This window comes from Agelaius phoeniceus, chromosome Z (genome assembly GCF_051311805.1).
Source record: "Agelaius phoeniceus isolate bAgePho1 chromosome Z, bAgePho1.hap1, whole genome shotgun sequence".
In the NCBI taxonomy this organism is placed as follows: Eukaryota; Metazoa; Chordata; class Aves; order Passeriformes; family Icteridae; genus Agelaius; species Agelaius phoeniceus.
The window spans coordinates 58,071,856-58,094,040 of NC_135303.1; the positions used below are offsets into that span (position 1 = coordinate 58,071,856).

Sequence of the window (22,185 nt, forward strand, 5' to 3'; positions counted from 1 at the left end):
AAAACTGTTGGCAAACTTTAAAATGTCTGCATATAAACCACTGAAGAAAAATTCAACTTGGAATTTTTCAGTATTTTAAAGGGGATCGCTAGGTGTCACCTGCTCTATACTTTGCAGGGCCTTTTGACATCCTGGTAAATGCTTAGTTGTAATAGCAGTGGCCTGCACCATATTGTGGAAAATTGTTAAACTGCATAATGGTGATTTTTTTCAAACAAAGTAATGTTGTTAAATGGGTGGGTGGGAAGGTAGGGGGAACAAGAAGTTAAATTTTGAAGTGAATGTGTTCAAACAAAAGATTTACATAATTGCATCTGTTACTTTAGTTTCATAAGCTTAAATTCTAGTACTCAGTTAAATATTGGGCAAAATTGCACTTGACTAATTTTTGAAAAGAAAATAATTTATTCTGTCATGAAATAAAACTAGGCTTTGTGTATGGTTAAACTGTAAATCATGTTTACAAAATACTGTAATTTTCAGGAAATCACTGTATTAGGAATGTGCAATGACTTATATAAATAAAAGCCATTTTAAAACTGTTTGTGGCTTGTGTTCTAATTTTTTTCCCCCCTTTTTTATTTCTGTTCTTGCCTCTGTGTCTGAACGGGCATGTCTGTCCATTTCTTGGTTACTGCGGGAGCAGACAGAGAGCCAGGCACAGTAAGTACCAACATTCCTGCTAATGTTTCCATTTCCAATAATGTGATAATCGGATCATGTGCTGTTTGTCTGTTTTGTCTTCCTTTTAGTTATTTTCATGATACAAGGTGTATGTGTTTTCTGTTAAGATATGTCTTGGTTTTGTGGAACACCAGATCATCTGTTTGATGGACTGTATGAAGGAGTCTTGTTTCTGAGCAGAATGCTTTTAGGTAAACTTGAACTTTAGTTTGCTTGTTGAAGGCAGAAAGGGGGCACAAAGCTGCAAATCAAAAAGGACGTTGCAAATAGAGCATTTTTAGTCTCTAGGATTTTCAGGAGTTAGAGTTGGAGAACAGGTGAGAAATTAATTGTGAGAATTTTAAATGTGTCATGATGGTGTTTGGCCCTAGGAGGTTTTTTTAACTGCATCTGTTGAAGCCCTACTAATGTCACTGATGTTTAATTTATGCTTCAGGTATAACTCCTACAGTAATACTTTTTTCCCTATAGACAGAAGCTGTAATAGATTTGGCCTTCTCTGAAAATCCCTCTAAAGAACTACTTGCTGCTTTTCATGCTGTTTTGTTTTAAGTGATATTGCTGTATTAATCTGTTAGAGATGGTGCAACTTAATTCAAGTGCAACTTAATTCAAGTGACAGAGCTCATTCTGTTTGTTCATGTCAGAACAAACAGAGGTGAATTTGGGCTCTATTTTGTTCCTTTTCTCAATTACAAAGGACAAGAACAAGGAAAAATTATTTGACAGATAGTTGTACAGTACTAAACTTCTGACTTTTATTGCTGCTTATTTAATATATATAAAAGGCTTCCTTGACAATTATTTACTGAAAACTATCTGCATATCTTTTTGCAGCAGTCTTTTAGTTTTAGATTACTAAGCAAGAACCATTCATTTCAGCTTTCTTAATGTTATTAATGACAGTGTATCTGCAGAAATAATTTTAAGCTGGGTTTTTATTAAGTCTCTGACTTATTCAGGGCTTTTTGCTCAATGTGGGACATACTTCTTTGAGTGCTGTTAGTTGACTGCAGGAATCCCCAGCTAGTGGTGGCTCTATGTTTTTGATTTTATTGTTATGTTTCATGTCCTTGCCCTAGTCCCAGCTTCCTGCCCTGTCCGTCATGTAGTTTGGTTTAATTAATTTTAATTTTAAGTAATCTTGATCGAGGGTTTGAATTTAAAATCAAGTTCTTAGCATTGTGAAATTTGGACTCTGACTTAATCTTGTAGCTGAGAATAGTTTTTGCCTAGGGAAGGAAAACTGTCAAAAATTAAACCTCACTTTTGGGTTATGGGAAAGTGGCAGGATCACTTGCTTAGTTTACTATAGATGTAAATTTTACTTAAACTATGTAAAATTGTTGCTGCAGTTGCTTCTGTATCCATATGTCTAACTGATGATTGATTGCTTGCTTATTACCTGAAGCAGAGTGTTTTTATGCTGGTTTTATCAGTAATTAACTTTTAAATAATCTGAGTCTTTATATCATAAAGGAATTTTGCCATGTGGATACACTGAGTTTTGGATAATACACTATGGTCATTCTGGTTTCTTTTTGTCCTCAGTAAGGATAATACTGCATAGCTAACTTAAACTTTAGTAGCTGGATACAGGTGAACTTGAGCTTAAAATTGCTTAAATACATTGTTACATCAAAATCTTAACAGTAAAGGACACCTTCAAAGAAAGAATAACTCAAGAGATAGTTAAGTTCAACTCTATGACTAAAATGATCAGCTGGGAATTATGGGCTCTTCAAACTTCTCTAATTCTCTTATATTTTTAATGGAATTTTCTTTTAATGTACAATACAGTTTTAAGGATAATAGAATATGGGTCCCAAGCACACAAGGCATAGCAACAGGTTTGTTTGGTTGTTATGTGTGGTTGAAATCACTTTATAACATCTGGATCATCAAGATAAAATCAATTTGATTTTCAGAACAGCATTTTAAAAGTAATGGTGCTGCTAAAAATCCTGACAGGCATGATTTCATCATCCAAGACACCAAACCCCAGGCAGTTTGTAAGTTACCTGAATCCACCATGATGTTTGGTATTACTGTGCAGTTCTACAGTATGATTTCCATCAAATATGTCTAGCATGACCTTCAAGCACTATCAGTAAAAGCTAAAAGCTTGAAATGTCAGTTCAAAAAGTTAAAATTTAGGTCCTGTCTATGGGGTTTTAAATTGAGGTTTTGTGACATAACTTTGGGTTAAAGTGTACTGTGACAGATTGGAGCATATTAATTTTTAAATTAGATGTGGATTTATTATTTTAAAGTCTCCTTAGATAAGCAATAATGAGCTTTTATGTATTGTATGTGTAAAAATACACCAAAATGAGTGAAATTCTTGTATTTATAAATTAATATTCAAACATGGTTTCATTATTTTTTATTTTGACCATTTTAACTACTTTTGTTATATCTAAATTAGCAAGACATTTTTCTTTTATATATTAGCTCAAGTTCCAGAAAGTAAAATGAAGAAAAGTTTTTTTGTAAATTACACTCATTTGTGTAATGAGTAACATGTAAGTTAGTAATAATAGTATACTTCCTACATGAATGCTAAAACTGTGTTGTCAGGTTTAAATTGTGTGCCTTGGTGGGTAGTGGCTGGTGGGTTTTGGCTGATTTGTCTCTTAACTGTCCCAAACTGGGTCGTGTTATTGTGCAAATGCAGGCATCCCTTCTAATGTGGCAAATTCTGGCTACAGGTAGTGAAGCCAGACAAAGGAAGCAAGTTTTGCAGCTGAATCTGGAGGCTTTGGGAGATATCAATATAAAAGAACTTTGATATCCACATTTTTTCTTTAGGAAATGTGCTTGCAGCAGTTTTCAAACTCGTTGCACATTTTCATTTATCACTTGTCTTCCTGCTATTCTAGTATCCTGTTTGGACAGCACAGAAATGCAAATGTTTTGATGCACTCTGTTGTAACAGTAGTAATTTTCAGACAGTGAAATCTTACTTCATTGTGTGCTTAGGATTTACATTAGTTGGTATTTATCTTTTGTCCTCATGAAAAATACTGAGCTTATTTTCTAAGCCTAGGACATATTCATAAATTTTCCCAGGCATTTTTTTTGCCTTCATTGTTAAGCCTAAATATTGCTATTGTTTTGTAAAGCAAATGCTCTTTTCCTACAGTTGGAAAATATTCTGTGCCCTGAGCTCTGTATCCTATTCTTCATCTCCCAGTCTTGGAGAACTTGGGCATGAAGAACTGAGTGCTCCTTTATTGAAGATATTATGTGCAAGCTGGTTTTGTTTAGTGTTTTAATTCTTTTAATGGGGGAAAGAAATTCATAAAAGTTGTTATATGGAAGTCTATCATACTGATCAGCATACCACAAGTATGTTTCTTGGACTTTTTGAAGAAAGAATGGCTCCAGAGATTGCTCATATATAAGAGCTCTGGGTTGCTATGTTGCAGTTTAGTTTGTAGCTGATAGAAGGGAGCATAAGGTAGATGACAAAGGGCAATGGGGTTGAGATGATCTGGTAAAAATTTTTATGGATACCTTGATTTTGACAAACAATAGCTTGAAAATACTGAAATCAACTTATTCCTTGTTAATGTCTTCTGATTGTGAACTCAATATAAATTAAAATGGTATTTGAAAAAAAGGAGAGGTCAAGTAGCTTTCCGTCAGGAGTAATTTGACACAAAACTTACGGACTTCATAAGTCAGCTTTTGGGTTTTTGACATGCGTGTTTGCAGTAAGCATATTGAACAAATTGAAGTTAATAATTCTGGAACAGAATAGCTTTGAGTGCAATCTTCTTTTGCCTGTCTGGGGGATATTAAAGTCCATCTTCCAGCATCTACTCTATTCCTGTCAGTAAGTCCTAACAAGGAGCAATTGGTGTTTTGGGTGTAGTTGTTAGACTTGATCCTGTTTTGCCTGCTCAGCAAGGAATTGTACCTGTTCCTGTCCATTTGTGCATATCTGTAGATAGCACTCGTGTGTGGTGCAGTGGCAGGGCAGAGGTCCCATGCATGGTTAAATAAAATAAACACAGAGGCTCTAGTGAGCACAGCAGGCAAGCCAAGTTGTTAGCTGTGGTAACTGGCTGTGATGGCTGATGGATGTACAGCGAGTCAGGGAATCGCCAAGCACAGAGCAAGCCATCAACATCTTTGGGGAAAAGGGAAGCCAGAGGACTTAGGAGCCCAGCACTAGAGAACATCTTAATTGGGATCAGGTGCAGTTGAACCATGTGCACAGATGTAATGTAAATACTGTTATTTAATTGATGTAATGATCAGCATAAAGTCAGTTGTCAGTTCTGTATGTGCTATTCTGTATGAATTGTCTGTGCTGTATTATAAGTGGGATAATGGGATAAATGAGGTACTCTCTGCCTGTACCTCTGGCACACATAGTTGAGGTTGGGAAGTGGTTCCTGTGGGGAGCAGTGTGGCAGTCAAAGAGGTGCATTTGAATAATGTGCATTATATTCCTTGTAGGGAACCTACATTCTTACTGTGCATCAGGACTAGGTTTTTGTTTCGCATTTGCCTTCTGGTGGTTTCAGTATTTAACTTTTGCTGGCAGCAGAGTTGCTTCCAGATCACAAGTTGCCTGTTGTACAGCATTTATACAGTCTGGTAATTCTGATAGGAAAACACATTAAATTGATTTTGACCACTTCCTCTGATCTGAGCTTCATGATTTGTAAATGTTGCATTGGTAATCCTTAATGAACTGAACTCTTAAGTATGAAAGGAGTATCCTCAGTCATGTATCTAATCTGTTGAAATTAAGACAAAATAAAATTTGATGCTATGCAGTTTCTCTTTAGGATATAAACTGCATGTGTGTGTATATATATATATATATATATATATATATATATATATATACACACACACACATTATTGCCCTTTTTGCATAAGCTGAATCATTATTGAAGAGCTATCCCAGCTGAAAATTTCTGTAGAGTTATTTTAAAAAAATTACAACCAAATTAAAAATTCTTGTCCCACTTTTGAAAATAATTCAGTTGTTAGTAGACAACTAAGTTAGTAGACAACTAGTTAGGAGAACTAAACAGATCACTCTTCAAAAGAGAAAATAAGGAAACTCTAATGTTGTGAGGCTGTTGCTGCTGCCTTCTGCTGGCCCTGTTTGACAGTGGATGTACAGCAAGTATAAACTCTACCAGAGCTAAAATGAGGAAAGGTGGCTTTTAGTATGTTCTCACTGTTCTCTGAACCTTATCATTACAAAGGTAAGAGATATTAATAGCCCAAGGCATATATGATCATCTCTTTACCAGTTCCTGTATTCTCATTTATTTAATTTGTTCTTCAGTGTTCTGGATTTACTATTTACACTATTGTAAAATATTCATATTTTCACATTGTTGAATGAAATCTTATCTATTTGGTAGTTTGAATTATAGTGGTAGTTTACAGTAGCAAACTGTTTTTTCTTTACCTGGTTTTAGTCACAGTTGTTAGAACTTTCTTGAACTTCTATGGGAAAAAAAGCAGGAACTTTTTAATTTTTGAGTTTACTCATAGATTTTGCCATAAAAAGAGCACAATCTTATTTGCATTTTCTGATGTAGCTGTTGGGAAATGAGCTGCTCTACAACAGCTTCCTATCATGGATGCTCTGATCACAGAGAACTGTGGTTTAAATTAATGTGGTAAGTTATAGAAAAGTGGTGTAACTATGATCCTAGGGGATATGTTTTGCAGAATAAGCTTGTGATATAATTGTATGTTAGCGTGAGAAACCAGTCTTTTGGAGAAAAAACAAATCTAATAATCTTTGTTTGGTGTTTAGGACCCAGTGGGAACTGGGATTTCCTATGTTATATTTCACAATTTTGAATTTCTACAAGACAAACAGTATAAAATATTGTCAGCATTGTCTAGGTAGTCTAAATTAAAAAAGAAAAAAAATCAGCTATAGTAGTAATCCCTATGGGTTGTCACATTTTGCAAGCTGTAACTCCAAATGGCAGGTTTGCTAAATTTTTTCCAAGTGTTGCCTCTTTGCCACCTTTCTGCTATTCACACATTTTTTTAAAATTAAAGTGAGGAGCTGACTTTTTTCTCTTTACTGCATTTGCTTTAATTGTTTTAATCTAAATTCTTCAGTAGAAAAATAGGTATTTTTTTTATTTTTATTAAGGAAAGTATCTCTTAACCAAAAGACTTTCTTCCTTAAGAGGAAAGTACCTCTGGTCAAATTTTAACTTCTTAAGGTGTTTTTACTTCTTAAGGTATTTCTGCTGCTTCTTGAGATGTTTCTACTGCCACAAGCATGATGGATTTAACATTAAATGTTGAAAATTAGTTTTAATGATTTTCAGACTAGTGAATCCCTGAGTTTGTGTGCATCTGGGAGGAGATAAGGGGTTAAATTCCGAATGTATTTGTCAAGGCAATTAGTTCAATGATCCAACAAGCCCACCTTTTAGCCACAAAACATTTCGGTAAAGACATTATTTTGAGCTTCTTTATACTGAATTTCAATAGACCCTCCTATATGCTTTATGTAAGCCCTTTGGCATTTGTTTAGCTTGAATAGTCATGAATAAAAGAGCTTAGAGTTGGCTTTAAAGTGCAGCTTCTGAATTAGGAAAAAGAGGATTCAGATTGCCTTATGTACCCTGTTTCCTTGTCCTTCTTCTTGGGGCTAAACATTTGTGTCTGAGCAAAACTATCTTGATGTCTTCAAGTTTTAAAGGGGAAGCTATTCAGTGCACAGTTCACTGGCTATTTGTATAAGTTGATGATATATTAAAGTAAATATCTCTGTCTCTTGGGTAGATCTAAATATGTCCTTTGAGGGCTTACACCGAAGTTCATGTTGGTATTAGACTTCTCTCTTGAGAGAGATACGTGTATGGATGTAAACTCCTGTTTACTTATATATTTATGTGAGCCTATATTTATTTATCTAAGCATGTACTTGGCTTTTAGGATCTAGGCTTACCAGGTCTTTGTGAAAGGAGATTTTTTTCTCAACCCATTCAGTATTGTTCACAGCATTAACACATCAGTGAACAAATTGCCCTCTTGCATATGCTAATCCTGCACTTAAAAGAACTCATTGTAACACATTTTAATGCTTTAGCTGGAACTGAGATGGAGATGGGAATCGGGAATCACAGGCATATCAAATTGTCATGTGACTGAAAAATGTCTAAAATGCTCTTTGGGTCAACAGTTTGTACTTAGCATAACTTAGCATGAATGAAAGCAGTCTATGTAGTTTGAGGAAAAGATTAGTCTTTGCTTTTGTCTTTTGTGTGCCTGTGTTGGCCTCAGTTTTTCAGATCAAGTCTGATTAAGCAACACTTTAGCCTTAATTTCACACTAGTAGTGAATGTTATGCTGGAAGTAAAAATATTTGATCTTTGTTTGCAATCCATTTGTTGAAGGAATCAAATTGGAGTTAACTCCAGCTAACAATTGATTACTGCATAACCGTATTCAGCACATACTTGTTATTTCAGGCATTAAAGGCAAGCTGCTGTTTATCTGTCCATACCTGCAGGTGTAGGTATCAAAGCCTCATCTATTTATGATGTTCTAAAAGTGACTGATCAATCAGATTGTGTAGTAAATCTCTTTTATTATATGTAATCTGAACATTAAAAATATAATAAAATTGTTGTTACTTGCTCGTGAATAAACTGCAAGCCTTCTTCTCCTAAACAATAAATTCAGTTGAATTAATTAGTTAAATAGATAGTGACTGACAAGTGAACTAAACTTTTGATAAGTTGAACAATGACAAGCCAAGTTTCTTAGAATGTGTGGAGCTGTATATGTTTGCCTGTTAATTTAAAACTCTGTTTTGAATTAAATTGAATTAAAAGACTTAAGAAGGTATCATGTTTCTAAAACTTCTATCACATCAATTTGAATTTTTAGGAATATATGGAGGAATCCTAAAAGGAATCTTTGATTGACCTTGTTTTTTTGTCTTTACAGAGTAATTCTCTGTTGGTCCCTGACAGTCTACGAAGCACAGATAAACGCAGGAATGGCCCTGAATATGCCAATGACATCAAAAAGAGAAAGGTGGATGATAAGGATTCCAGCCACTATGTAAGCAAATCTGTGTCAAGGAAATGATTAATTTATTTGCACATACTGTCCTTGTATGAGGAGAAAAAGAGCTGTGAAGACCAAGGCAACTTTCCTATAGATGAAATAGTACATGAATATATGTGCCAGAGAGGCACAGATTCAAATCTTGGGAAGAGTAGTGACTCAGTGGTTTAGGATATTGTGAAGTAATAGTCCTCAATGGGAGTAGCTGTTTGGGATTCACTGTGCTCTGGGGCATTTTTCAGAGGTTGAGTGACATTCTTTCTGGACTCCACTAGAAACTTCAGGTTTGTAAGAAATGGAGAATTTTGTTATTGAGAGGAGTTGGTAAATTTTAATGATAAGTAGTTATTACCATGCTGAGTTATAATTACCATTACAAATTGCATGTGCTGTCAAGTTGTACCAACTTACTGAATTTTACTTCTGGCTGATAAGGCAATTTCAGCAGAAAGCAAATGGAAATGTTGAAAGTTCAGAGTTTTGTGTTCTGCATTTTTAACTAGCTTGCTTGTTGCTTGGTTTTAAAGAGACACTTCAGTGCAACAATGTGAGTGAACATCAGAAGGTTCACATAGGCTTTTGACTTGAAGTCTAAATTCTCAGCCAAAACACAGAATGGTACTTAAACAGGCCTAAGAAACTAGGACTGGTGTGAGAGAGTACTGAAATGCAAAATTCAAATCTATTAGAACATACTGCACTTTGATACAGCAATAATGTGGCAAATTGTCTGGTTTATGTGATTCAGATCACTAATTAGTTCTTGGTTACTGAAACCCAAGAGAAAATTAGGTGCCATTTTATTTTCTCAGTATTTGGTAGGGCAATTTTAATTTCTCTCCACTTGGATAATGTCTTTGAGCAGCTATTAGATATTTTAGTGCTGCTAATGGCTTTACAAGTTGTATTTCCTTTCTAATAACAATGTTTTGATTACAGAAGGGTTTGGCAAACTTCCCCATCTTACTCCCTCAACTTTAGGGGTTTGATACTCTATTGGCATTTTTCATTTTTAATATTTGGAGACTAAGCATTCTTAAGCTATGCTTGATATAAAAAGGAAGAAAAAGCTTAACTTACTTGTTTTTCTTGTGTTTCTACCATAAAGATATGTGAAGGGTGCTATTGCACAGTAGAAGCAGTTTTTAATCCACATTTTAAATGTTTCTGCCCTCTGTTCGTTTGAAATGGATTTTTACAGCTAAAGGCAGCATCAAGTTAAAAAATATCCAAGGATATTGGAAAGTTCCAGATTTATTCTAATATTGAAGATACGTGTTTTTTGAAGGTCCACCAATTAAGCAAATACAGATCTGCTGATTTTGAGCTCATTTTAGATTAATCCCTTGTAGCAACAAGGAAATACTGCTTTTGTCAAAAGGGACATAAATGAGTTGTAGGACCTGTAGCTTTTGGATCCCTAATATCCCTCATATGTTATTTCTTGGAGCAAGATTCAGCTGTTAACAGAAGGGAAGGATTGAAACTACTTGTTGATTAGGGAGCATTTTTCAGTTCAGTTTTTGTGGGTGTTTCTTTGGGTTGGTTGGTTGGTTTTGGGTGGCTTGGTTTTGTTTTTTTAAAGCATTGTGGCGTGAAGTGAGAGAAAGTATTTAGTTTTATGTGTGAAAGCTCAGACACTTTGAAAGCAAGAGATGGAGGACAGTTGAGCAATCTTGTATGTCTGATTTGTTTGTGTAGAAGCTTTTTAACTAAAAGTACTTTTATTGGAAATGTCAAACTTCTTCCCACAAAAATTTGAAGTTTTGACATTCAATTCATTTCTTTGTTTGATTTTGAGTCAAGACTTGCCTTCTGATTGAAACACTCTGGGGTGCTGTGGAAATCATTAGACCTCGGTATCTGAATGTGCCTACTGGGGCATCCTGGCCTCTGTTGGAGAGAGGGACCAGGAAGCACTGCAGTAACAGCAATCATTAGTAGAGCAGCTCAGGTGAACATCAGTCTAAGTGAAACAGTCAAAATGCAGTTTGACAAGCTGCAGTAGAACATATCTGTTTAGGAACATCCAAGTATTTTGCTTTTCTTGGGCAGAAATGTTGAAATTCCTTATAATTTCTGAAGTTTTTTCTTCCCAGAACTTTTGATTTCAAAACTTGCCTTTCTGAAAAAAGGGGGAAAATGGTACTATCACTTTAAGGAAGAGGATTCATCAAACATGGCAAAAAGCTCTATTTTCCTGAGATCTGGCTTTTTTGGTGTTTTTCCAGGCATGCACAAACAGTACTTTCTCTAAATTAACACAAGTTTAGTGTATGAACAGAGTACCTTTCTCTTTTAGAAGTAATAACACTCTTTATGGTGGTATTAAAGGAGGGGTTTTGGACCATCTTGCTGACTGATGATGAGATCCCCATTCTTCAACTAGTTCTACCTTACTTGGGTTTTACTATTATAGCAGAAATAAGGTGTTGTGTTTCTTTTTTAATTATTGTCCCTACTGCTAATAACTTAATGAAAGGCTGTTTGTTTTTTGTTTAGGAAAAACAAAAAATGTCTGAGTAGATACATAATGTTTCTGTCTGGACTCTTATTGTACTAATTGAAATGAACACTATATTTATTTATTTTTAATAGGACAGTGATGGGGACAAGAGTGACGATAACTTGGTTGTAGATGTATCCAATGAGGTAACTTTTTTCATTTTTGTAGTTTTGATGTTTGCCCAAAGCTGAAAGGAAAAGTACATTTAGTTGTTAAAAGAAAAATAATCCTCTGTGGATATGTTGAAATATTCACAACTTCTCCTTTTTATTAGTACTATGTCTTCCTCTGAGATTTATCTGGTTGCCTTCTCAGTTTTTTCTTCTGCTGCTTTGTCCAGGTCTATTCTCTCTGCAGTTAACAATCTGACACTTCACAGCTGCCCTGTAGTGTAGAGGGTTGTGGTGAGCTGCATGTGGAAGGCTGAGGTTTTCAAACTCCTGTCTTTGAATGAAAAAGGAAGACATTATCTAATGTTGTATTTCATAGTAGGGTTGTTATTTAAAAGATTACCTTAAAAATTGCTTGTATTTTAATCTCCTATGTTAAAGACATTTTCCAGAAATGCAGTTTTTCTAGAATGAAGTTATTTTACAAGATTGTAGATGTTTTTACAAGATTATAGACACTTTTTTTTTTAATCCAGGGCTGAGATTTGGTAATGGCATCAAGGTAAAGGTCTGGGTGCTCCCTTTTCTTCATCTTTTATTTCATATAACACACAGATTTAGAAAGCCTGAATATGGTAGTGAGGTTCTTCAGGTCTACGAAATGGAGAGAAGCTGGTAGGGAGAGAAGTGCCCTCAGTAGCCCAAGGTGCCCAAACAATGTCAGGCAAGTAGAAAAATGGGTGTCCAACTAGTGATTTTAGTAATTCTTTCAGAAGGTTGGCTTACAATGAAACTGCTTAATAATCAGTCAGCAGACTTATTGCCCTTTTGTGAGGTGTGATTTCTCCCTGGTGCTATTCTTATGAGCCAGAGGAGCGTGGAGAACCTGCAGAGCTCTGATAGCATTGTAACTCATGGGGCTGGCTATTTCAAGTTTAAGTAAATGCAGAGAGTGCCTCTGGAACAGAGAAAAATAATCACCTGAGAGGTGATTTCAGTTTTTTCTGTTGATGTAAGTGGCAAGGCAATTACAGATGGTGTTTAGCAAAAATGTGGCAGCTATTATGGCATATAAAGATCCTTGTATGAGCCATTCCACTTAAGAGCTGGACTCAATGATCCTTGTGGGTCTCTTCCAACTCAAAATACTCTGTGAAATCTCTGAAGGCATGAGTCTGCCTCTTCTTCTGAAGGTAGAGATAAGCAAGGTCTTTATGACCTCTAAGAGATTTTTGAAATGTTTATTGCAACTAGCAGAGCATGGAGAACGTACATGATAAAACCTGTGCCAAGTTCCTGCAGTTTATGTTGGTCTTCCTTACTCTTACCACATTTGCTGCACTTGCTTTAGTTTGTTCACAGGTACGCTTTGCAAGCTCTGTGCTTGAAAACAATTTATGATTACATGTAGCGTACAATAAAAACAGATTGCTTATTATATGACTTCATGTACTTCTCTAGGTTGATGAAAGGATTTCAGTTTTTTTTTCTACAAAGATAACAAAACGTCTTGTCATTTGCACTTACTGTTTAAATTCTTCTAGTTTGGTGGGGTTTTTTTTGTTTTTTTCTCCCATAGACTCCTTAGTGGTGTTGGTGTACCAGTTTATGACACAGTTCTATGCTGTTCTTCCCTTCCCATTGTTTCTAGGATCCTTCTTCCCCAAGGGCAAGTCCCACTCATTCACCACGTGAAAACGGTATCGATAAAGCCCGCCTGCTGAAGAAGGATGCCTCCAGCAGCCCAGCATCTACAGCTTCTTCAGGAAGTTCCACTTCCCTCAAATCCAAGGAAATGGGTCTGGTAGGTAGCAGTCAGTGGTCCAGCTAGTCTTTCTTGTAAAATCTGACTCTCCACTTTTCTGCAACTACTTGTGGCACAAATTACCCCTCATTAAACATTTGAGGCTGCAATTGCCTTCTGTTTTTCCAGATCTTTAAAGTATTATTGAGCTTTCTTCCTCAGCAGTGTTTTCTGCCTTGTTTTGATTTCTTCCATTTCCTACATTTCTGTCAAATGAGTTGCAAATTTATTACAAGAAGCAAGAGTTGCTTAAGCATTGGCTTGGTGGTTTTTTTGAAAGCAATAACTTATGGTTTTACATGGCATGTAAAACCACCATGGCATGTAAAAATCACTAAGAATTCTTCAGACTTTTTTGTTAAACTCTTCTAAATAGGCTGCTATTCCTTGGAGACTTTTTCTTGTAGTATCCCTAATAATTTGATCTGATTCTCTGTGTCATGTTTTTTTTTTTTATACTCAACTATGGTGGTATTTTGGTTTTTGCAGTTAGATTTTCTGTGTCAAATAATAATTGAGATATTAATGATTTCAAACTAAAGTGGTTTGGTAATGCATACTGTATTTTCCTGAAGAAAAAAATTAGCTCAGGCATTCCTTTTTATATGTCAGTAGAAGAGGGAAAATAACTTTCTACGTTTCTTATTTTAATTTTGGCAGCAATGAAAAAGGTCAACATTTCTCTCTCACGAGTTAATGTTGTCAGCATTGTGTGGATTTATGAAAATTGGCTGAGGGACTAGGTAGTAGGTGCCCAGCATCCCAGCTGCTGTTGTGATAAATTGTATAATATGGCCTGGATTAAAAATAATACTCATTTAATTTGTTTAATGATACCAGCATGAAAAAGCCAGCACGCCTGTTCTGAAATCCAGCACACCAACTCCTCGAGGTGATGTGCCAACCCCAGGCACTAGTGCAACTCCAGGACTCCGTCCAGGCCTTGGCAAACCTCCAACAATGGACCCTCTGGTTAACCAAGCTGGTAAATGCATTACCTCATGGTTTTTTATGGTTCCAGAATTAATCTTTTTTTTACACATGTGACTGCTAACTAAATATATTGCTTTGTTCTTGATATCAAGAGAGGGCTTGATGAGAAGCAGATGTTTGGATTATCAGGAGTTTGAATATCTTTCTGTCTCTTAGTCTTCTTTGTTTACTTTTGTCTTTATCTTTTTTTACAAATAATCCAGAGACTGAGTGTAATATAAAAAGACTTCTCAGAAGTTTCTGGTACTTATTCTGCATGCAATCTCTTCTATAGTCTTTGTCTGAATCTACTAATATTTGCTGCAGTGCACAGCTTGACAAATGCCGGGGGAAGTTTACTTTTGTTATTCAGGCTGGTACACACAGTTGCTTCAGACATGAGCTGTGTAAACCATGTCTGTCAGCTTTACTGCTTAATTTGGCAAAGAAGAGATTAATGTAAACAGGGGAATATTACAGAAATGGAAATAGGTAATGCTAGAAGAGATTGCTAGAAGTAATCAGCAAGTTCAGACTTCAGTAGATCTTATTTACACTGAAAAGAGCTGGTGGTACTGACAAATTATGGCAATGTTTCTTGACAGCGTGTGAGGGAGGAAGGTAAAGTATTTTAGGGGAGAAAAAAAAGGGGCTTCTTTCCTGTATGCAGGAATACATAAATAAACCCACTTAATTTCATGATTCTGTAGCTGCAGGTTTGCGGACACCATTGGCAGTACCAGGACCGTACCCTGCTCCATTTGGAATGGTACCTCACGCTGGCATGAATGGAGAGTTAACCAGTCCAGGGGCAGCCTATGCCAGTCTGCACAATATGTCACCCCAGATGAGTGCTGCTGCTGCTGCAGCTGCCGTGGTTGCCTATGGAAGATCTCCTATGGTAGGCCATACGTTGCATGCAATCTCAGTCCTGTGAGTTGTGGTTCACTAAGAAAAGCTGCATGCTTCATTTAGCACTGCAGAATTCCCAACTCATAACAGTGCCAGAGGCTTGACAGCTTCACTGCATGCTTCACTTTGCTGTGTGGCTGAAGAAACAAATTTGCACCTTGAAAACAAAGAATTTCAATGTATTAATGTATGTTTTCTTTGTCCTTCACCTTCATCAGGGCTTTAACTGATGAATAAAGGCCAAAAAATTATTTTGCGCTGCTGTAAATGGAAAAGGAGTTTTGGTACACACAAAGTATTTCACTGTAGCTGGGAACATCTGCTTTTTGGTTGCTGAACCACATTTGTATTCCATATAGACATAACAAATTAATCTTGAAGCATGTAAAAGTTTTTTTTATCTGGGTCTCTGTACCTGTTTTTTGGGGTTTTTTGTGGAAATCAACCTGAGAAATTGGTCAGTACCTATTTTGGAGCTCTGAGATCAGGTGTGTTTAGAATAGTTGCAGTTGTGGGTGTAGTAAGTAAATGGAACCTGGTAGCTAGTTCTAGTGGCTGTCACACAGAATAACCTAGGGTCCTGACTCTGTAAACATGAGCTTTGTCTATGCAGAAAGTTGCCATAAACTTACCTACTTGTAAATTTGCAAAGTTGGATTTATGCTTGTCAACTTCTCATTACTGTTTCTATGACCACTTTTTTCAAACTGGTAAACAGGGCTTTTGTGTGAAAATGTACAAATTCTAAATAGCTTACACCCTCCTTTTAAAGCAATAACAATGTTTATTCGAGTATAATGTTCAGAAGAAAAACTAAGTCTTTTTGGTCAACTTTTTCTGCTTGGATTATTTGATAAACATAGTCAAGATATAAAAATTCAGTGAAATTGCAGTATATAAAGAGAATGTTGTTTTTTTTTAAGCTGTGGATGAGCTTGTTTGCACCCCACAATGTGTCTGAGAGATCTCTCAGCTGCTGTGCCCACACAGAATGCTGTGGAGGCATTGAGATTGTAGCTGGGGCCCAGAGCTACTTTCCAGCACCACACTGTGCCAGCCTGAGTACGTGCTGGCTCTCTCAGGAGTGAAAAGCACTGGCATAGCTTGTTGCTGACATGGACTCTGATTCCAGGGCTAACACAGGACTCTCCCTGCTAACCCGGACTGCTGGGTAATGCTCAGTGTGTGAATGCATGATAAATTATTTTCTGCTTTCGTATGAGTGCTTCTATCAAAAGAATGCTCAGGGAAAAGGTCAGGGTTTTGCCCCCCAGTTGAGGGTCATGCAGTTATCTGATACTGTGGGTAAAAGCCACCTTTTGGTTAAATGCATAGTATCTTGGGAGTGGAGAAAAGAGACTTGCTGAGAAATGGATGAGAAATTCCAAGTGTAAGATTAATTCACTTTTTGTTGTCAGGTTGGGTTTGATCCTCCTCCTCACATGAGAGTACCTGGAATCCCTCCAAATCTAGCAGGGATTCCTGGGGGAAAACCGTAAGTAACTTTTAACATTTTGGTAACTTCTGCAATATTTAGAGGGAATGTTATATTTGTCAGTGAACAGGGTTTTCAAAGGGGATGCTGTCTGGTTGTTTTTAAGAGGATGTTTTAGACTTCTCTAGGTAAAACCTGCAGCATAAAAGTTCTCAAATGGTAGTTGTCATACCCCAAAACAGGTATGTATATACCTATTTCCAAGTTGTTGAAGGTATATGTTAAGGTTTTTTTTATTTCATTCTCTCCGGGGGAAGTTAAGGGGATGACAAACTAAACGGTAAATAGTGGTAAAATGTGTTAGATAAAAATATGTTGAAACTAAAATTTGCACTACATCAGGATAAATGTGTATTGCAAACTTGCAGACTCCTTGTCTGGCACTTGTTTTATCAGGCATGGGAGTCTGCAACTGATGACAGGAGGTATCTGGAGCAGTTACTTTAGCAACAGATTACACACACTTTGCATAATGGAGCAAGCTATTTAGAACTTTTGTGTGAGTGCAGCTGGAGAGCAAAGGGATGATGAAGCAGTTGTGGAGCAGGTGGTGCATAGATGTAGAAGAGGTTCCACAATAAGTATTTTTATTTAAAAGTTTTGGTTATTGGTGAAGCAGTTATTAAATTAAATGGTTCTGTGATGCTGTGACTTATTAGTGTCTCAATAAAATAAGTTCAGCAGCATACATGAAATGTTTCAGTAATTTGGCTTTGGTAGACCATTGGCCCTGAACTTAACCAGTGCAGTAGACTCATGAGCATGTATGACCTCTGAAAATACACAATTAATGTTTACATATTTCTGAACAAGTAGTCTATGTAGGTACTAAAAGAGCAAATTTGACTCAGCTGTTTTTCTGGAGAGAATGAGGCAGAGAGAACTCCTAACAGTTTTTTCAACACTCTTTTAGAACCTGTTCTTTGTTCACACTTGGCAGTCAGTCCTGACTTCTCATTCAACAGGAGCTTGCAATTAGAGTAGTTTTTCTCTACCTAGCTACTTACATAATTTTGAAACTTATTTAACACATTGGACTTTCTGTGCAGGATGTTCATGTTTCATAATGTCTATTTACCAATCTATATTTAATTTTTCCTTTTGCAGTTTCAGGAAACATTTAGAAACTATTACTTTTAGGATGCTAAGTTGTCAGACAGGCTGTGGTGAAAATTATATACTCACGCATTTCTGTTTGCTTTGATTTTGGACTAGTGATACCTTCTAATGTCAGTCTTGCAAACATCCTTGACAGAATACCAGATAACAGGCCAAAACAAAAGTATGTTTTCTTCTGATTTTTTCCTATAACAATAGGGAAGCAGCAGACTTAGTTTGGAAAGCCATCCTGAATGTGTTTTTGTGCTTATCCACCATGCTTCTGGGAACAGGCTTAGCTATCTTTTGACAGTGTGAGAAACCTGTTAAATCTTGGTTGTACTTAGAGTTGGTGGTGTGTTGACAAGATTAGTGAAGTGAGGGCTCAATGAGTTGGTGTTGTGTATCAAATGTGGTGTATTTAAATTTAATGCAGTAAGGATCAGGCTTTGTATTTAAAACTCAGACATAGTCTTGCTGACTGTCATACAATTTGGCATACTTAAATGCTTTTGAAAATCACATAATTGAGTGGCTCTATGTTTTTCTTCTAAACAAGTGTGTTAATAAGCTTTCAATAACATATTTCATTGCTTAGCAATATTTTATATTGTAATCTAGTGAAACCTATTTTTGTTCAGAAATTTTGTTCACAGAAGTTTTCTGTGGCTGAGTTCTACTTGTTACACTGTTCAAGGACAGCATGTTAAAAACATTAATGTTTTTACCACTTTATTCACACTGCTTCATATATTGCCTACTTTGATACATACTCCCTAGTCACCACTTCATTTAATATGTTCTGCAATGTTTCTAGTTAAGCCTTTATCATTACTGTAATTCTTCATAGAAAAAGACAAAAAGGTTCCCATGGGACAAAATACATTTGATATACTGTGTGCTTTGTGTACATGTAAGGGAGTGAACATTGCACTTCCATTTCAAAACACTATGTATACTGCTCTACTTTGTATCCTGGTAATTTAGCTGAATTAATCAGGAGTGGGGGGAAACTGTGGGGGTTGCTTGGGTTTTTTAAATGTTTTTACCACTTTATTCACACTGCTTCATATATTGCCTACTTCGATACATACTCCCTAGTCACCACTTCATTTAATCTGTTCTGCAATGTTTGGGGGTTTTTGTGGTCATGTTACTTGTACATTTCTTCTAAAATTACTTCTTTGCTTATCTTAGTGAAGCAAGTCTAAAATTTCTATAAACTTGTGGAATTGTCTTTCCATTGACAGCTATAAAACAATCTCATGTTCTAGTCTTGATTGCCTAGATGCTGTCTGCTACCTGCAGCATTTGCAAGTATCTCACCTACTTCAGGTTTTTCTCCTGTAGTTTCTGTAGAGAGCAGATATAATCATGCAAACTGGTGGAGTATGCTTTGTTTATTTTCAAAGTCAGCCTTTTTCTTGATTGCCAATATGCTGACACATTGGATTTGTTTTATTAGATATGAAGTTATAGTGAGTCTTGTTGCAAGTGCTACAGAGAATTTTTGAATTGAACTATTGAATCCCCACTCATGTGTATGCTTTAGGCTGCACATTTTTTATCAATGGTTATGATTATACTGTTTTTTCACCCAAGAGAAAATTATGCTCCCTTCTTTCTAAAGGACAATCACTTCTGATAGCACCCAGGTTTTTTAAGCCTTGTATATTCTGAGGTCTGTTAATGACCTTCTTGTTAGAAAAATGTGTAGCCTGTTAAAAACCCACTTGGACATGAACGTGTGGTGTCTGAGTCCTGAGTGCTTTTGTTTTGATGCTTTTAAATTTGCCCTGGACTGTAAGTTTTTGGTGCGTTGTTCTAATTTTTTTTTTTTTCCTTTGCATAGTCTTTCTAACAAATACTAGGCTTTTAGTATTCTATAGCTGCTGAAATAACATTCTTATGGATTTCTGGTCTATGTGAACCATGCCTTCTAATAGCTGGATTTTGGACTAAATACAGAGTTTCAAGATTCATGGTCAGATTTATGTCCACAGTACTGGTTCCTTGGTGTATAAAATTCTGAATTAATGTTAGTATTGAGAACAAATGTATTTCTCAGCATGTTTTCCCGGGCAGTGAAAGCAGCTGAAAATATATGTTTCTAATTTTAGTAGGAAAGGAAAACTTTACATCGTAAATGTTAAGTCTTCCTCCTTCTACTTATAAGTTGACTTTTCACTGTGTTTGTGGAGAGGTATACTATACTCTTTTGGAATTGCATGATTTCAGTTCTCTTCTGTTCTTCAGATCTTCATACTTTTACAGTGAATGTACCATGACAGATATTGTAAAGGACGGCTAATTTTACTGTATTATAGGAGATTAAGGGCTGTGTGCATCCCTGCCATTTATCTCTAAATAGAATCATTTGGTGACATGTTTGAAGATGAAAATTCAGTCATTTCTGTACAAACATGTCTATCCTTGTTTCTTGGCATTTTGTTCTATATGATGAAACAACACACTCAGATATTCATGTTTTTTTGTAATAACTACAATTAAAAATTAGCTGGAGTACAAAGAAAAGCTGAAAGCAAAATGCAGTTGTGAATGGAAGGAACTTTTTGTTTTTGTGTTTTGCTGTGGGGGGTACTGTTCTGCTAGTAAAAGAAGTCTGCTTGAATTGAACGGATGAAGTGGAAGTTTTTGAGGGTTTTTTTTTTTAAGACCTTACTTTAGTAGGCAGGAATTGTGTGCATTTGTACATCAATCTGAATACTTAGAGTAGCCGGCAGGTGGTTTAGTAAATTTCCTATATTCTTGGGTAGTGAATTAATTATTCACTACTACTCAAGTATACAGCAAGTAAGTATCATCTGACATACTGACTACCTCAGTATGTCAGATGATACTTACTTGCTGTATACTTATTTGGAAATTTGAAAGTTAAGCTGAGAAACTGGTTTGTATTAGTATCACTTAACCATGTTGCTGTGCATAGGAATTCTGAGGGTTCTCAGTACTGCTTTGCCACACGTGAGAGAAGTCCCTGGATGCAGTAATTCAGAAGACTATTTCCATTATTCAGGAATAATATAAGTATACTATTTCTCAGAACTCTTCGAAGCAAAAGGCACAGATGTTTGTCCTATAATTGTTCTTGTCGTAATATTCTGTTAATATGTATTAGTTGATATGTACTTAGTTTATTTTTATATTGCATATTTTAAGTGCATTTTTAGAAGATAATTTTCTTTTTTTGTTGTTAGCCCAACACAAGGAAGGACTCTCCTTTGACCAAAGAGGGATAATCATGGAATAAATGATAGGATAGCCATCTTTCATACAGACAGAATGCTCTGGGTGAGACAGAAAACTGTGCTAGTCTTGAGACTAAACAGCAGTTTCTGGCTTACATGGTCAGTTCTAAAAGAAAAATGGGTGGTTGAGTCATGCCTGTTAAGTCCTGAGATTTAGGGAACTCAAGAATTTGCCAGATTTTGCTAGTTGCTGACTCCTATGAGGTTAGATAATGAAAATTCTTGTAATCTTGGGAATTGAGGCCTATGAATATGTCTCGCGCACTAAAAATTGAATCTTCAGTAGGTGTGGACCTGTAAGTACAGTCTCCCCAGAAGTAGCAGGATCTCTTTCATGATGAAGAGGAAGCCAAAGACTGCAGTGTTCGAGCTGCAAATAATCATTTGCACTCCTGCTGTCTCCGGTCCTGTATTCTTCTGGAGACAGACACTTTTCCTTGTCCAGGAGTGTCTGGAGTGTCAGTCTGGCAAACCATGCAAGCCTTTTCAAGGTTAAAAGGTATTGTGTAACAAAAGTTATACCATAATACCTAGCAGAGATGAGTCACAAGACTACCATACCATAAGTATGCTGGCAGTGGTGATGTCAGCATTACATGCGACATATTTCAAAGCAAACAGGAACATTTACTGTTTTTTGTGCTTGTCTTGGCAGAGGGATTTGGCAAAGTGTAGCCATTTCTTTCTACAGTGGCTTGCAGATAAGTTGCACAGTAGAAAAAGCTGTCTTGGCTTGTAAGAAATGTTCTGGTTGTTAGGCCATCAAACTAAGCAAATGCTAAAAAAGAAGGACTGCTTCTATGATTAGTATAGCCCCTCTTTAAACATAGACATAGTGGTAAAATTCTACATGATTAAAAAATACAGTAGGTAGGCCTCTGATGTTTCAAAGCATAAGAATCACTACAGTTCTACAGTAAACAGGAAGTACTTGAAAAATGTTTCTATTGTCTTCCTCACACACCATCTCAGCAAGAACTGAGGAGCTCTGTGTGTGCACCTAAGCGTTTCAAAACACTAATTATTTAGGTATTTTGAATTGAACAGAACATTTAAGCTGTGACCTTCAAATTAAAAAAAAAGTCATGGACAAGTAGATTATTAATCTTGGACATGCTGGAAAAAATTGCCTAATACGTGCTTTATTGTTTTGCTTCAGTCCATGATAAAAGCAACGGTGGGCTGAAACTTCAAAGTTATATGGTTCTGTGTACTCTTACTGCTAACAAATACTCTGCAACTGACTTTGATCT

The 22,185-nt window shown here is 36.2% G+C and overlaps 1 protein-coding gene across 3 annotated transcripts in view; it reads left to right on the plus strand.

Annotated features, from left to right (window-relative positions):
• The window catches only part of LOC129132510 (transducin-like enhancer protein 1), an 80,217-nt gene that overhangs the window by 40,121 nt on the left and 17,911 nt on the right, over positions 1–22,185 (plus strand). For all 3 annotated transcript variants that reach the window (XM_054651701.2, XM_054651702.2, XM_077171225.1), the window contains exons 8-14: positions 647–663; positions 8,644–8,760; positions 11,365–11,418; positions 13,034–13,186; positions 14,027–14,171; positions 14,869–15,059; positions 16,489–16,565. In XM_054651701.2, the coding sequence (XP_054507676.1) occupies positions 647–663; positions 8,644–8,760; positions 11,365–11,418; positions 13,034–13,186; positions 14,027–14,171; positions 14,869–15,059; positions 16,489–16,565 (754 nt within the window). The remainder of the gene's footprint in view (positions 1–646; positions 664–8,643; positions 8,761–11,364; positions 11,419–13,033; positions 13,187–14,026; positions 14,172–14,868; positions 15,060–16,488; positions 16,566–22,185) is intronic.